This window comes from Microcaecilia unicolor, chromosome 2, assembly GCF_901765095.1.
Source record: "Microcaecilia unicolor chromosome 2, aMicUni1.1, whole genome shotgun sequence".
NCBI lineage: Eukaryota > Metazoa > Chordata > Amphibia > Gymnophiona > Siphonopidae > Microcaecilia > Microcaecilia unicolor.
The window spans coordinates 226,758,870-226,773,090 of NC_044032.1; the positions used below are offsets into that span (position 1 = coordinate 226,758,870).

General features: G+C 44.8%; 1 protein-coding gene across 1 annotated transcript in view; it reads left to right on the forward strand.

Annotated features, from left to right (window-relative positions):
* The window catches only part of MUSK (muscle associated receptor tyrosine kinase), a 223,407-nt gene that overhangs the window by 174,580 nt on the left and 34,606 nt on the right, over positions 1–14,221 (forward strand). Inside the window, 2 exon segments of the mRNA XM_030193747.1 lie at positions 5,279–5,367; positions 10,269–10,428. Coding sequence (XP_030049607.1) covers positions 5,279–5,367; positions 10,269–10,428 — 249 coding nt within the window.

A 14,221-nucleotide genomic window follows, 5' to 3' on the forward strand; every position in this document is an offset into this window, starting at 1 on the left:
GCTGAGAAAAAAGCAAAAGCGAGGGAGAAAAGTAGTGGCAGGAAACCCTGTGAATCGAGGAAAATAAATTCTCAAATCAGTGGAAAAAGAAAGATTAAAAGGCCAGGTTTTAAGATCAATTTTAAACTGCTTTAGGGAGGATTGAGCACGAAAGGTTAATGGCATGGAATTCCAAAGGGCTGGAGCTATGAAATAGAAAACTCGATATCTGGTTGACTCAAGAGAAAATCAAATGCCTGTTGAAAAAAAGTGGGATTTAAATCTGGGCAAGGAGACCTCTGCTCTAATGAGAGGGGGAAGATTATTCCAGAGGTAAATGTATACCTAACAAACATTGGGGCCCTTTTACTAAAAGGTTGCCGCATGGCAACCTAGAACTACTGCCAGCCCAACAAGCCATTGGTGGTAGTTCCGCTTCAAGTGCGTACCATTTCTGGTTACTGGGGGAACCCTTAACACCTCCACCTCATTGGGTGGAGGTAAGTGCTCCCTCTCTCATGGCCATGCGGTAAGAATAATCTTACCGCATGGCCATGTCTTTTTTAGGGGCTTTTTACCGACTGCTGTAAAAAGGGCCCTGGCACACGGCAAAAACGGCCCCTGCTGCTACCGCTACTGCAGGGCCCTTTTTACTGCAGCTTGGTAAAAAGACTACATTGTTCACTAAACAAGATGTCATTGAAGCAAGGGTGTAGCCAGACCTCAATTTTGGGGGGGAGGGGTCTGAGCCCAAAGTAGGAGGCATATTTTGTCCCGCCTCCCCACTGCTTTTTGCCCCCATCACAATCTCACATACGTGGGCTGGCGGGGGTCCCCAAACCCCACCAGCAGAAGCCTTTCTCCAGTGATGTTCGCCGCCCTGCTGCCTGCCCTGCTGCCTGCCCTGCTTTCCCCAACCCACGTTCCTGCTTAGTTATAGTGAAACATGCCTGCTCTCTGCCCCCCCCCCCCACCTCACCGACAAGCGCTAAAAAATAAAATATATTTTCTAATGCATGGGAAGCGCACACCAATTACAAAATTACTGCAGGACGCTTGAGTGCACTTCGCGGTAAGGCCTTTTTACTGTGGTAAGCACGCATTATTGCTTACTGCAGCTTAGTAAAAGGACCCTAAAGTGATTAAGCAGCGCATTTCATTTGTCACAGCAACCAATAACAATTCTTTGTTTGAAATAGCACAAATTTATTCCACACCTTAATCCCTGAGTCTCAGGGCTAACCCCTGGAGACTCTAGAACGTTCACATAATTTATACAAATTGCAAAAATACCATAAATCAATGTCTCTTACAACTTTAGGGACTTTTAGAGAGAGTCCCCTTCTTTGACTAGTAGGTCTCAGGCCAAGCTGAGAGCTTGCTGGACTAGGTGGCTTAGTCTTGTTTTGGATAGCCCTAGAGCCAGTGCAAAGGGATTAGGTACCCTAGCCAAACCTTCACCCATGTGCCCCCTCCAATTAATTTTTAGGCCCCTTGGTTCCCCAACAGTCTTGATCACCCCAATACTACCCCTCCCAGAATAATCTGGGTAAATGGGCTGTTTGAAAACTGCCTTCCCTCCATGCTGGTAAACGTATCTCCTGTGATTTCTTTCAGTTTGTGTTGTCATGATCTATTTTGCTTTGACTCCAGCTGCTCTTTGGTTGCCCCTCCCCAGAAGCTGCTGCCCTCAGTGATCTCCTAGTCCTGCCTAATGGTTGGGCCAACACAAGATACCCCTTTCGCCTCCCTCTGATGGCTGCACTCTCCTGCAGGCATTAAGCCCAGTGCTGACACCTACTGTGTCTGTGCTGTATTGCTGTACTTGGAAGGAAGCATAGACTCATATTACAGACAACATGTAATATAAAAGAAAAAATAGGAATGTCCATGTCATTTGAAGTCTTTTTTCACAGGAACTTTTTTTTTCCAGTCATTCTACTCAGGCGCTATACCACGTGGGGGCCAGGTATGCTGATAGTAGTGTTTGGGTCTTCCACCACCATCCACCACCATTACAGAGTTTTTTTTGAATGGATCGCCTGAGTTGCCAGTCCTTAAACTGTCTCGATAGTAGCTTTCATTTTCAGATCTTCAAGGTCGAAAACAGTGTATTGTAATCCACGGAATATAGTGAGGTTTGTAATCCACAGTATACTGTAATTTGCCCCAAATCCCTGCGCTTGGCAGTCCTCTTACAAGGCAAAACTGGGGTGGTAAAAAAATGCCTTCTCTCCCTTTCCGGCTTTAACTCCAACTTAAACACTCAATGCAGACCTAGGCAGCCACCTAGAGCTGCTGCTGAGACATTGAGCTTTCACTGGGGCTTCTCTAGCTGTCCTCTACCAGCCTTTTCCCACTGTAGGTAATAAGAGTTCCTCAGCGGGACGAGTCTCTCAGTGTTTCACACAGGATCCACAATAAATTCCAAAGCATTTCAAATCGCAGACAGACTGAGGCAGTCCCTTCCCCCCCAGTCTCTCTTTCTTCCCCTTCCCCTGTAAGGAGAATGGGGGGGGGGGGGGGGGTGTCTGCACTCCCCACCACCAGATCCCTTCACCTCTTAGTCCTGTTAAAGACCACGTTTGTCTATAAATATAAATCAATCAGTCCTCTTGCTTTTCTTTCCCTTTTCTTCAACACAGTCCAGGTATTTACCATGCAGCTTGTTCGGCTTCCACCCTTTCCTCATTCCCCTCCTACTACCAGACTAGGGAATGAAAGGGCCCCCACCCTTTCCTTGTCAGCACCAACTCCTGACAACCTCCCACTTGGCCCAGGCTGAAACCTTCGTTTATTAGTTCACTGTGGTCCTAGCCACCTTGTCCCTCCCCTCATTAGGTCAGAGAACCACGCTGCCATAAGCCCTTTTAATTGTTTACCTTTGACTCCAGGCAGAGCAGAAATGTGCATAGGCTCCTCTTCTAAGATCTGTCCTCTCTCTGACAACCTTCCACTCTCCCGTTTGCCATCCATAGGCTGCTCTATGGCCCTCCTCCAGCTGTCTCTCATCCTCATGATTAATCCTCCCCAGATCCTCCTCCACCCCCCACCCCCCACTTGGAATTCTGGGGCTGGTAGTGTGGGGAGCTCTTTCTGGTTCTATCCTGTGTCTCCCTCAAGGGTTGCTGGGAATTATAGTCTTTGGATCTCAATGCTCTCACTGGGGAAGGTGACAAGCTGCTCTCTTTGACATGTTTGAACCTCGTGGACCTGGGTCTTCATGTTCTGTACTCCTGTGAGGTTTTAGGGTGCAAAGGGGACTTTCTCCCTCCCTCCTTGTCTGTTTCCAAATCCATGCTCCTGGACTCTTCACAGTATATAGGATTAGGTCTCATCCTGTGGTAAATTTTGTTCCGAATCCAGGCATTCCACTTGGCTTCCACTACTCACATTACTGGAAGGTTAACATAGGGATACCAGACTTTCCATAGATCCCATACCAATTTTTTAAGGAAACGGGCTGACAGCTCCACTTGAGTAGCTTCTTTTCTCCTCTTCTTCTGCATTCTATCCAGGGGCCTCATAAAAGTTTAGGCAGAATGAGCACAGTAGTTATGTCCACTCCCTCAGGAGACGTTGTTGGGCTTAAGCAAGGGATCCTATTCTACTGCTCCCACCTTCCATGGATTCACAACTCTCCAATTGCACATGATCTATTTCTGGGCTGGAGGCAGTCCTGTCCATGAACACTCCAGAGCTTGAAATGTCTTTCAGACTGCCCAAAGCCAAACACATGCATTCAAACAGATTTGCTGGTAAAATTAGTGTCCACAGCTTTCTTTTTTTGCAGACACCCACTGGATACAAAGGCAGTGCTGCAAGATACCAAACTACTGGTATCCCACCATGCTTCTATCTTTTTAGGCCTACTGCATTGGTAGTTGTTGAGATGTAGCTGGTGATAGACAGCATAGGTCACACTTCTCCAGGGCTGCTTTGTAAACTCACTGGAAGATGGCCTTTCCAAGATAGGATGCTTTAGTGACTGTTAGGAGGGGGCTCTTTCAATGACTGGTAGGCCCCAGGCTTAGCTGAGAGCTTGCAGGACTTGATAGCTCTGTCTTGTTCTGGGCACCCCTCAATTCTCTGCTTCTTGAGCTTCTGATGGCTCCACTCTGCTCCTTAGGCCTAGGTCTTTCAAGGTCTGGGGGTATGGCAGAACTTTCAGAGGGAAAGGCAGACCCTCTCCATTTCTCTTCCTGCTGGTCCTGGTATGTTCTGAGTGTGGCTGCTTCCATGGCTCAATCTTCTGGCTTTTTTTAATGACTTGTCTCTGCATTTCTGGTGCTCACTCACTGTCCTGTGAGTCAGAGGACTCCTCTGACTCAAATAAATCCTTATTATACTGTTTAGGATGCAAATCCATAGGGATTGGGTCCTGATCCCAGTGACACTGGTGGTATAATATTCAAAAATGTCAGATGATAAATTAAAATGTTTTTATAATGTTCTTTTGCTATACTTAATTTCATTATATATTTTTATTCAAATTTTCATTTATCTAATTTCAAATATAAAAGAGAATTTTCAAGGATAACTTTGATATATTTAATTGAATGGACAATAAGAATATATTGACATCTTAAGCATATTTTAATTCAGCATAAAAGCTCATATTTCAAAATACGTAAAAGACCTATGATGAAATGACAATGGTGAAGATACACTGTTAGGGAATTTTCCATGTTAAAGTTTTTTTCCACTTTTTGATTAGAAGATTTATGATTTTAGTGTAGTTATTTAAACCTCTCTCAGTTTATTGGATGCTATAGAAAGCCCTTCTAAAATAGGCAAAAATCAGGCACTTTTCTGCAGTGGCATAGCCACAGGTGGGCTTGGATGGGCCAGGGCCCACCCATTTATGGCTCAGGCCCACCCAACAGTAGCACGTGTTCAGTGGTAACTGGTGGAAATCCCAAGCTCCGCCAGCTGAAGATTTCCCCCTGATGGTAACGAAAATGTTACTCTCTACAACACCGGCACCTGCGCATGCTCAGTTTTCAGTGCATGCCTGCTGCCAAGGTGGAAAGAAGCGTTTTCCCACCAGCTAAGATAAATGTTTTTTGGACGGGGGGGGGGGGGGGGGGGGGGGGAGAACACTTGGTGCCCACCCAATTCTTGCCTAGTTCCACCCAAAATCTGTTGTCTGGCTACGCCCCTGCTTTTCTGATTTCACTTAGGCACCCTGTTATAAAATGACCCCTTACAGCAGCAAGACACTGTAATGTTGGTTTGACATGAACATGAACAATGTCCAACGTGTGTTATCACAATTCTTTCTAAAATCTATTTCCAGGACTCTGCTACAAAGAAAATGGAAGGTTTTACCAAGGTTTTGTGAGTGTTACTGTTTCTGGTATTCCTTGTCAAAAGTGGACAGAACAGGTGAGTCCCGGTCTATGTACAGTAGATTGATGACGAAGATTCATAAGCCAGAGGTTATAAAAACCCTTCACAGAGAAAATGCATATAGTGTGAAATATTAAGTTGCCTATTTTTTTTCTGAATATGCATTAGCCTACCATAAAAAGTAAATTAATCATTTTGGGTTCTTCGTAGAAAGTTATTTTTCTACTACTACTGCCATCAACTACCATTACTATAGTTCTTCTACATGTGGTAGTGTCAATTTACAAATACGCATGAAAGTCACCCCATGCTCCATGGAGCTTACCATATAGTCAAGATATGCAGACAAGAGAGACAAGAAGCATTTAAACATGGTTAAACTCAGCACTGTTATGATCAGAGACAATATATGCTCATCAAAAAGATACCCATCCAATTATCTTAACAATGATGTACTGTTCTTTTAAGGGAGGAAAAGCCTCAAATAATGATAGGATACTCCTTTGTTGATCTCCTAAGGGAGTTCCATCCATTCATCATAGGCTGAAAAACCTCCTTAATTTTAAGTATAAGGTCCCCAAACCACACTTTGTAATGCTTTTTGTTAGTGTTGTAAGGTTCACTTATCTCTCCAGCTCTTCAGTCGCTTTTCACTGTCCACGGCCCGACTTCGGCCCGAGTTTTGATATCTGCCTCAAGGTCCATGGTGCTCATTGACTGTTGTCTATTCGCAGATAATACAAAGAAATCAGAATGCCACACACTCACGCTCTCCCCTCCCTTTGCCCTGGCGTACAAGTCGGCATTTTTTGTAGGTGTGCTAAAAAATAATTCAGCGTGCTCCCAAAACACATGTCTACAGTACTGCAGGCCATTTTTCAGTGCACCTTAGTAAAAGGACCCCTCAGGTTGTGCACAGGAAACATTTTTGGTTCTGTTTGTATTCAGTTTAAGTAACCACTCAATGTATTTTCAGATGCCTAATCATTAGTCATCTTCTTTCCATTCATTTTCATTAAAATCAAATAGGGCATTGAATCTGTGAATGTATTGTGGAAACTTATGTGACCCCTGACAAAGGCTTTCCGAAACTTGGCTAGGTTGGGTCCTGTTTCCATTAAAGTTGACATTTGGATAAACTCTTGTAGTGTTTGTCCTTCCTTCGATTGCTGCTGTTTGGTTGTCTATTCTGCTTCTGCAGTAGACTGTCTCCTGTTTGTTTCTTATTCATTGTGGATCAGGGCCGTGCCGACACGGTAAGCGAGGTAAGCATGGCAGGAGGGCACCATCCTCTGGGGGGCGCCCTGCTGCACCATGCTTACCTCGCCCTCTTCTCCCCAGATCCTTGTCCTTTTTTTTTTGTTTAAATTTACCTCTCCGGCGCGTGGCAGCGTAGCGTTAGTGAGGAGGCGGCGCTCCCCCGCCCCGATGTGTCAGTCTCTTCCCTTTGCTCGGTTCCGCCTTCTTCTGACATCAGAAATGATGTCAGAAGAAGGCGGGACACTGAGCGAAGGGAAGAAGACACGTCGGGGCAGGGGAGCGCCGCCTCCTTCTCACTAACGCTACGCTGCCGCGCGCCGGAGAGGTAAATTTAAACAAAAAAGAAAAGGATCTGGGGAGAAGAGGGCGGGTAGTGTAGCTATCGTTTTCGGGGGGGGGGGGGGCGCCGGAGGGGCCAACTGCAGGGGGGCGCCAGAGACCCTAGGCACGGCCCTGTTGTGGATATCCTAAAAACTTGACTGGTTGGGTGTGCCCCAAGGACTGGGTTGAGAAGCACTGAGTTAAATGTTGTTTCAAGTTTCCTTTTTTGCGGGGGGGGGGGGGGGGGGGTCTTAATGCTTCTTTTTTAAATTACAAAAATGTCATGTGATATTTTAGTGTGTGCTTACACAAAATTGGCATATGCTATTTCATTTTAAAAACTGCCAAGGCGCTGCTGGCACTTTATAGACAAAGGATTCTCAACCCAGTCCTTGGGACACATCCAGCCAGTCAGGTATTCAGGATATCCATAATGAATATGCATGAGAAAGATTTGCATGCATTGCCTTCATTGTATGCAGATCAATCTCATATAAATTCATTGTAGATATTCTGAAACCCTGTCTGGCTAGGTGTGTCCTCAGGACTGGGTTGAGTGGTTGAGAACTCGTATGATAGAATAACTGATTTATTGCGGTGCAAGCACATACAATGTGTGAAATAAAACAAAGCAAAATTACAAGAACATGTTTTTTATATATAGATATATAAAATTAGTTTATGATGCTAACCATTGCAGTAGCAAATCAGGAAAAACTAGGGATGTGTATTCATTAGTGTATTTATGTGGTTCATTAGCGCACTCTAAAACTTTTAATGCATGCAAAATCAATATAGTTTATATTAATCAACAAACTGGCATGCATTCAGTTGATTTGTGTGCAGTAATATTCTCCAATGCATGTTAAACCAAATGAGTAAAACAACAGAAAAAAATGCCTGAAAATGAGGGAAAAATTCAGAAAATTGTCCCAAAATAAGCTGAATAATTTTGGTGGTTATTTTAGAAATTCTATTCGTGTTTCGGACATCTGAAATCTAGCATTGCCTGGATGTCCAAATCCTGGTTTTATAAAGCCAGGATGTGGACATCTAAAACTGTATTACGTTCCTATGATCTGGGCAAGTTTGGGGCGGGACTAGTGAATGGCCAAAATATGGACATGAACTCTGATTGCAGAAGAGGAAGGGACATACATGACCAAAAAGATGGACATCCATTGTTAGAACTGGTACTTGGCACGTCCAGGTTACAGAAAGGTGCACTGATGGAGTAGTTCTCGTCTGAGGGAGTAAGGGAAGTCATGGTAGATATTTTTCTGTCCCTGGAAGGCTCACACTTAAAAAAAAAAGGGGGGGGGGAAAGAAAATTATAGTGAGCTGCAGTGGGATTTGAACTGGCATCCTCTCTTTCTCTTTTGCCAGCTGCTCTAACCATTAGGTTATTCTTCCAGTTAAAGGTTTATGGGGTCCTTTTACAAAGGTGCGCTGAAAAATGGCTTGCGTGGGGTTTAGGCGTGTGCCAATCCATTTTTTAGAGTGCCTGTAAAAAAGGCCTTTTTAAAATTTTTGCTGAAAATGGACGTACAGCAAAATGAAAATTGCCGCGCGTCCATTTTGGGTCTGAGATCATACCGCCAGCCATTGACCTAGCAGTAAAGACTAACATGGTAACTGGGCAGTAATGACCTACACGCGCCAAATGCCTCTTTGCGCGTGTCCATTACGCGCAACCGAAAAGAAAATATATTTTTCAGACGCGCATATCAGATGCGCGCCAAAAATGAAATTACTGCAAGAGTGCGTTGGGCGCATGTTGGGCGCTCATAGATGCTTACGTAGTTTAGTAAATGGGCCCCTCGGTGACTATTTTACAAAATGGATGTTCCTCTACTCTCATAGAGATGTCAGTGTTTCCTGTTTTGTCCCATTCATAGTTTGGACCTTTCAGTTTGTAAAATAGATGTTCATGCTGGATGTAGCCAGCATTTGGATGTCATGTATTTTAGAACAGGCTATATGCCAGCATATAATGTTCTAAAATTCATGAGAAATGGATGTCTAACAAGCTCATTTTCAAAGCACTTAGCCTCCCAAAGTTCCATAGAAACCTATGGAACTTAGCCTCCCAAAGTGCTTTGAAAATATGCCTCATTATGTGTGACATACCAACTAGGACATAGGCACCGACTCCGTGGGTACTCGAGCACCCCCAATATTTCACCCGTCGGAAGTTCCCTTCACCAGCCCAGAATTTTAAAAGTCCCTCCCTCCCTCCCTTCGAGTTCCGGGCCCCCTCCCTCCGAATTTTAAAAGTCATCTTACCTCGGGGTTACGGTGGCAGCAGCAGTGAAAAGCATGCAGGCTCGGCGCTTCTGCCTTCTCTTCTCTCTCTCTCTCTCTCAGCTCTGGTCCCGCCCTTGTGGAAACAGGAAATGAGGGCGGGACCAGAGCTGAGAGAGAGAGAAGGAAAGGCTGAAGCGCCGAGCCTGCACGCTTTCACTGCTGCTGCCGCTGTAATCCCGACGAGGTAAGATGATTTTTAAAATTCGGAGGGAGGGGGCCCGGAACTCGAAGGGACGGAGGGAGGGAGCCGGCCCTGAAACTCGAAGAGAGGGAGGGAGGGGGACCCTGGAACTGGGAGGGAGGGATAGAGGGAGGGGGACCCTGGAACTCGGACGGAGGGAGACACTGGAACTCTGAGGGAGGGAGGGAAGGGGGCAGGCCCTGGAACTCAGAGGGAGGAAGGGGGGGCCGACCCTGGAACTCGGAGGGAGAGAGGGGGGCCGGCCCTGGGACGGAGGCCGGCCCTGGAACTCGGAGGGACGGGGGCCCTGGAACTCGGAGGGAGGGGCCCTGCAACTCGGAGGAAGGGAGACCCTGAAACTCGGAGGGAGGGAGGGGGCTGGCCCTGGAACTCAGAGGGAGGGAGGGGGTCCCTGGAACTCAGAGGGAGGGGACCCTGGAACTCGGAGGGAGGGAGACCCTGGAATTCAGGGGGGGGGGCTGGCCCTGGAACTCGGAGGGATGGAGGGGGGCCGGCCCTGGAACTCGGAGGGACGGGGACCCTGGAACTCGGAGGGAGGGAGGGGGGCCGGCCCTGGAACTCGGAGGGACGGGGACCCTGGAACTCGGAGGGAGGGAGGGGGCCTGGAACTGAGAGGGAGGGACGGGACCTGGAACTCAGGTAGGAGGGAGGGCCTGGAACTCAGAGTGAGGGAGGGAGGCCTGGAACTCGGAGGGAGGGAGGGGAGGGGGCCTGGAATTGGGAGGGCGAGAGGGCCTGGAATTCGGAGGGGCCTGGAACTCGGAGGGAGGAGGAGAGGGAGGGGGGAGGGGAGGTGCAAGAAGAGGTGTTATACTTGAGTAAAACATGAGCTTTCTTTTTTGTCTAGATACCACATCCACACAGAAAATCTCCCCAGGTTTTCCTAGAACTTTCAAACTCGGAAAATTATTGCCGTAATCCGGGAGGTGAGAATGATCGCCCCTGGTGTTATACAATGGACAAGAATGTGCGATGGGAATACTGTGATGTGCCCCTGTGTGGACAAGGTAACTATTTAAAATCACAATGGAGGGAATTCTATAAATGGTGTTAAGAAATGAGCTCTGGCAAAAATCAGGGCTAAGCGTGATTCTATAATGGGCATGTACCCTTTATAGAATAATGCTTGGCGCCAGACTTATGCCTGCTGAAATCTGGTGTAAATGCTGGCATCTATGTTAGGCGCGCTTAGGCGGTATTCTAGAACTACGTATGCAACTTTTCGGAATACCCTTGGCCACACCCCCTTTGAGTTGCATGCTAGTAGAGATAGGCACCATATCTTGGGCACGGGTACAAATCTGGATACTGTATATATAGAATCAGAGGAATGTGGATAATTTTAGAACAGTTTTTCTGCACGTAAAGGATGTTTTAAATGTAGAAGGGGCATTTGTAAAACTGTGTGGCTGGAAAATATCGGGCAATTCTATAACTTGGTATCTTGATATAAACACCACAATGGGACACAGCACCAATTCTATAATGCTATTTAGACACATCTAAGCCATTATAGAATACTAGATAAAGGCTCAATGGCGTGCCAAAACTTCAGTGCGCCCACTCATGGCTGGTATAAGTTGGCACAGCTTAGTGCACCATACAACGCACACAAATGATAGCATTCTATAAGTTGCAGATTTCACGTAGTGACATGCCCTTGGCCCGCCCATGCTTCGCCCACATGTACACCCCCTTGCAGGCATGCAATAATTGAACTTGGTGTGTATTTTATAATAGTGATTTTCAACCCAGTCCTTAGGGGCCACCTGGTCAATTGGGTTTTTGGGATACCCACAATGAATATGCATGAGAGATATTTACATGCAATGGAGGAAGTGCATCCTAAGACATCTCATGCATATTCATTGTGGATATCCTGAAAACCTGACTGACAAGGTGGTTCCTGAGGACTGGGTTGAAAACTATTGTCTTATAGAATAGCGCCTAGCACTTATTTGCATAAATGCTAATTATTGGTGCCCAGTAAAGTGCGTAAATGCTGGCTATAGAAGTGATAAGTAGTAGCAGTAGTAGTAGTATTTAGTATTCTATAATCTATGCACATATTTGGCACCTTAGCATTAGGAGTTTATGTGATCTGTGTGTATGTGTTCCCAGAGGCAGAGTTTGAGTAGAGCGAAGGTAAAATGTGCCATGTACATGCACATTTTATAAAATACACTGATACTTACATAGAGGAGACACATGTTATATAATCAAGCCCAATGTGTGTAGCTAATTTACAATATGACACCTTAGCTCCTTTTGAGATGAATATTGCATTAATAAAAATGACTGTAAATGTCACGGTGCTAGTTGCATTACAGTATATACAAATACTGTTCGGTTCTTGTCGGTAAACTGTGATGGGGTGAATAGACCTTACACAGCAGTTAACAAGGTCAAAACTCTGCCCACAAGACCTAGATAATTTTAACTTGCAGTTGTGGCAGAGAGCACTGTGAACAATTAGGCAACATTTGTAATATGGGAATGTTGCATATGACTAGTTGTTACCCATATCAGGCACCTATCTATTTGGGATTAAATTCAGTTCAGTTAGAGGTAGTAGTTTTTCTTTGAGGGTAATGCAGCCATACAGCTCACTGACATCATCTAGCAGTACCAATAGGATCAGTGTTCTTGTAAAGGTTTTTCCAAGTATGCACAGAGTTTCCAGATCAGCCACTGTGATATCTGAGCTTGCTCAGTCCTTTTTTTCCCCCATAATATTTTATTGAGCCAAGTAGAAACCACATGGCAAACAGTAATCCTTAAAACTGATTGGCATGTACAAACAAGTGCTGGCAAACACTAGTTTACAATATACTAGGAGCATAAAACATAAAATGAGAACTCCAACAATCACATAGGAAAGCACACAATTATCCGACAAGAGAGGACTAACAAGCTAAAAACATGAAATTCAATACATTCATGCTCCAGCCGCTAACTACTATGTGGCGCCACTAAATGCTAAGTTTAAAAAATTATATTTTAAGGGCAACTTTGAATCTTGAGAGAATTCTCAGCTCGGATGGCGGAAGGTAGGTCATTTCGCAACTTGGGTGCTAGTCTCTTCATGTTCAAGTGTACAGTGCTGCGTACATCTTGTAGCGCTTTAGAAATGATAAGATAATAAAAAGCAAAAGAGTGTGTGGATTCATAGTGGGCCTGTTTAAGGTTAGGAAGGACCAATCTATGAGAATCAAATGATCTGAGAACACTGGAAGGGGTATAGGGAGTGATCAGGTTAGCAAGGTAACGTGGTTGACCAGAATGGTAGGTGAGACAGAGAATCTTGAAAGGAATATGGAACCAGACCGGCAACCAGTGAAGTTTAATAAAAAGGGGCATAAGATGATCAAACTTACGGACATAATGAAGAAGTCGAATAGAAGTGTTTTGAAGAGTTTGGTGTTGCCTTAGTTGATTGGAAGAGACACCTGCAAGTACAGCATTACAATACTCTAATCTGGACATTAAAAGGGTGTGAACAAGGGTATGAAATGAATCAAAGTCAAGGAATAAGCATAGTAAACATAACCTGCGAAGAGTGAGAAAACCAAGTTGAAAAATGTACGAAACGTGGGATTGAAAAGACAGCTTAGAATGAAGTATGACACCAAGGTAGTGAAAAGAAGTAACTGCCAGGAAAGGAAGATTGAAAAGAATAAGATTAATAGATTACTGGGAGAGGGGACTGGTGACTCAACAGGTAACAGTCTTGTCTGGGTTGAGAAGACCAGTGAGTGAAGACATTGTTGTAATGAAGAAAGATCAATGTTGAAAGGAGTGCATTTGAAAATTAGTAAAATATAATCTGTATAAAGAAAACTTTTGGTATTGTGAGACTGGATGAGGATAGCAAGTGGACTAAGAATAATGTTAAAAAGAATGGGGGACAAGATAGAACCCTGAGGTACCCCACAGGTGATAGGATAGGATGGAGACGTAGAGGAATTGTGGAGGACTGAGAAAGTTTGGTCAGGTAAGAAAGAAGAAAAACAATTTAAAACAGTTCCAGAGAGACCAATCTATGCAAGATGAGAAAGCACAAAAGAATGGTTCACCAGGTTAAATGTGGCTGAATGGTCAAGAGAAACAACAGCTGTACACCACCTTGGGTGAATCTCTTCATTAAGGCAGTTAGGTAAGAAGAGTGGGATCCAAAGTGGGTTTCTTCAGTAACAGATGAATGACCGCCTTCTTCCAAGAGGAGGGAAATGGCGCATTCTGGCGATGGAGCTACCACAGACACCTGTGTTGAGCTGGCAGTACTTTCGGATTGCTGCGCCAGGGTCTTACCGTTGCTTTGTAAAAGGAAACCTCAATAAAGGAAAGAAGGTACCCACCTACTTTCCACTGTAGAACAGGCTACTCCGGGCACTCATTTGGAGACACCCAAATATAGATTCATCCCCTAAATGTCTATAACAGATTACCTTGTTGACTGTATCTACTGCATAGCAGCGGTGTGCACTCTTTTTTTTCTGTTTTGTATTGGGTATTCAGTTTTTTTTGTTTTCTTATATCTTTTTTTTCTTTTTAAATATGTGTTATTTGCAAATACCACAGGTTATTTCAAATGGTGTGCACAAAAACAAAAAATGAAACAAACTGAAAAAAGCCACTACTGCCTGGGTTTACAGCCTGATGACCCTGACTGTAGTATCTGTTTGAGGATGTCAGCCAGAGCCACCAAGCTCCAAAGACTGTGCCCAGAGTGCTAGACATTTTTTGAAAGACTTTGAAGTTTGTGGCACCATCATTGGTGTCAAAAGCATTAATATCAAA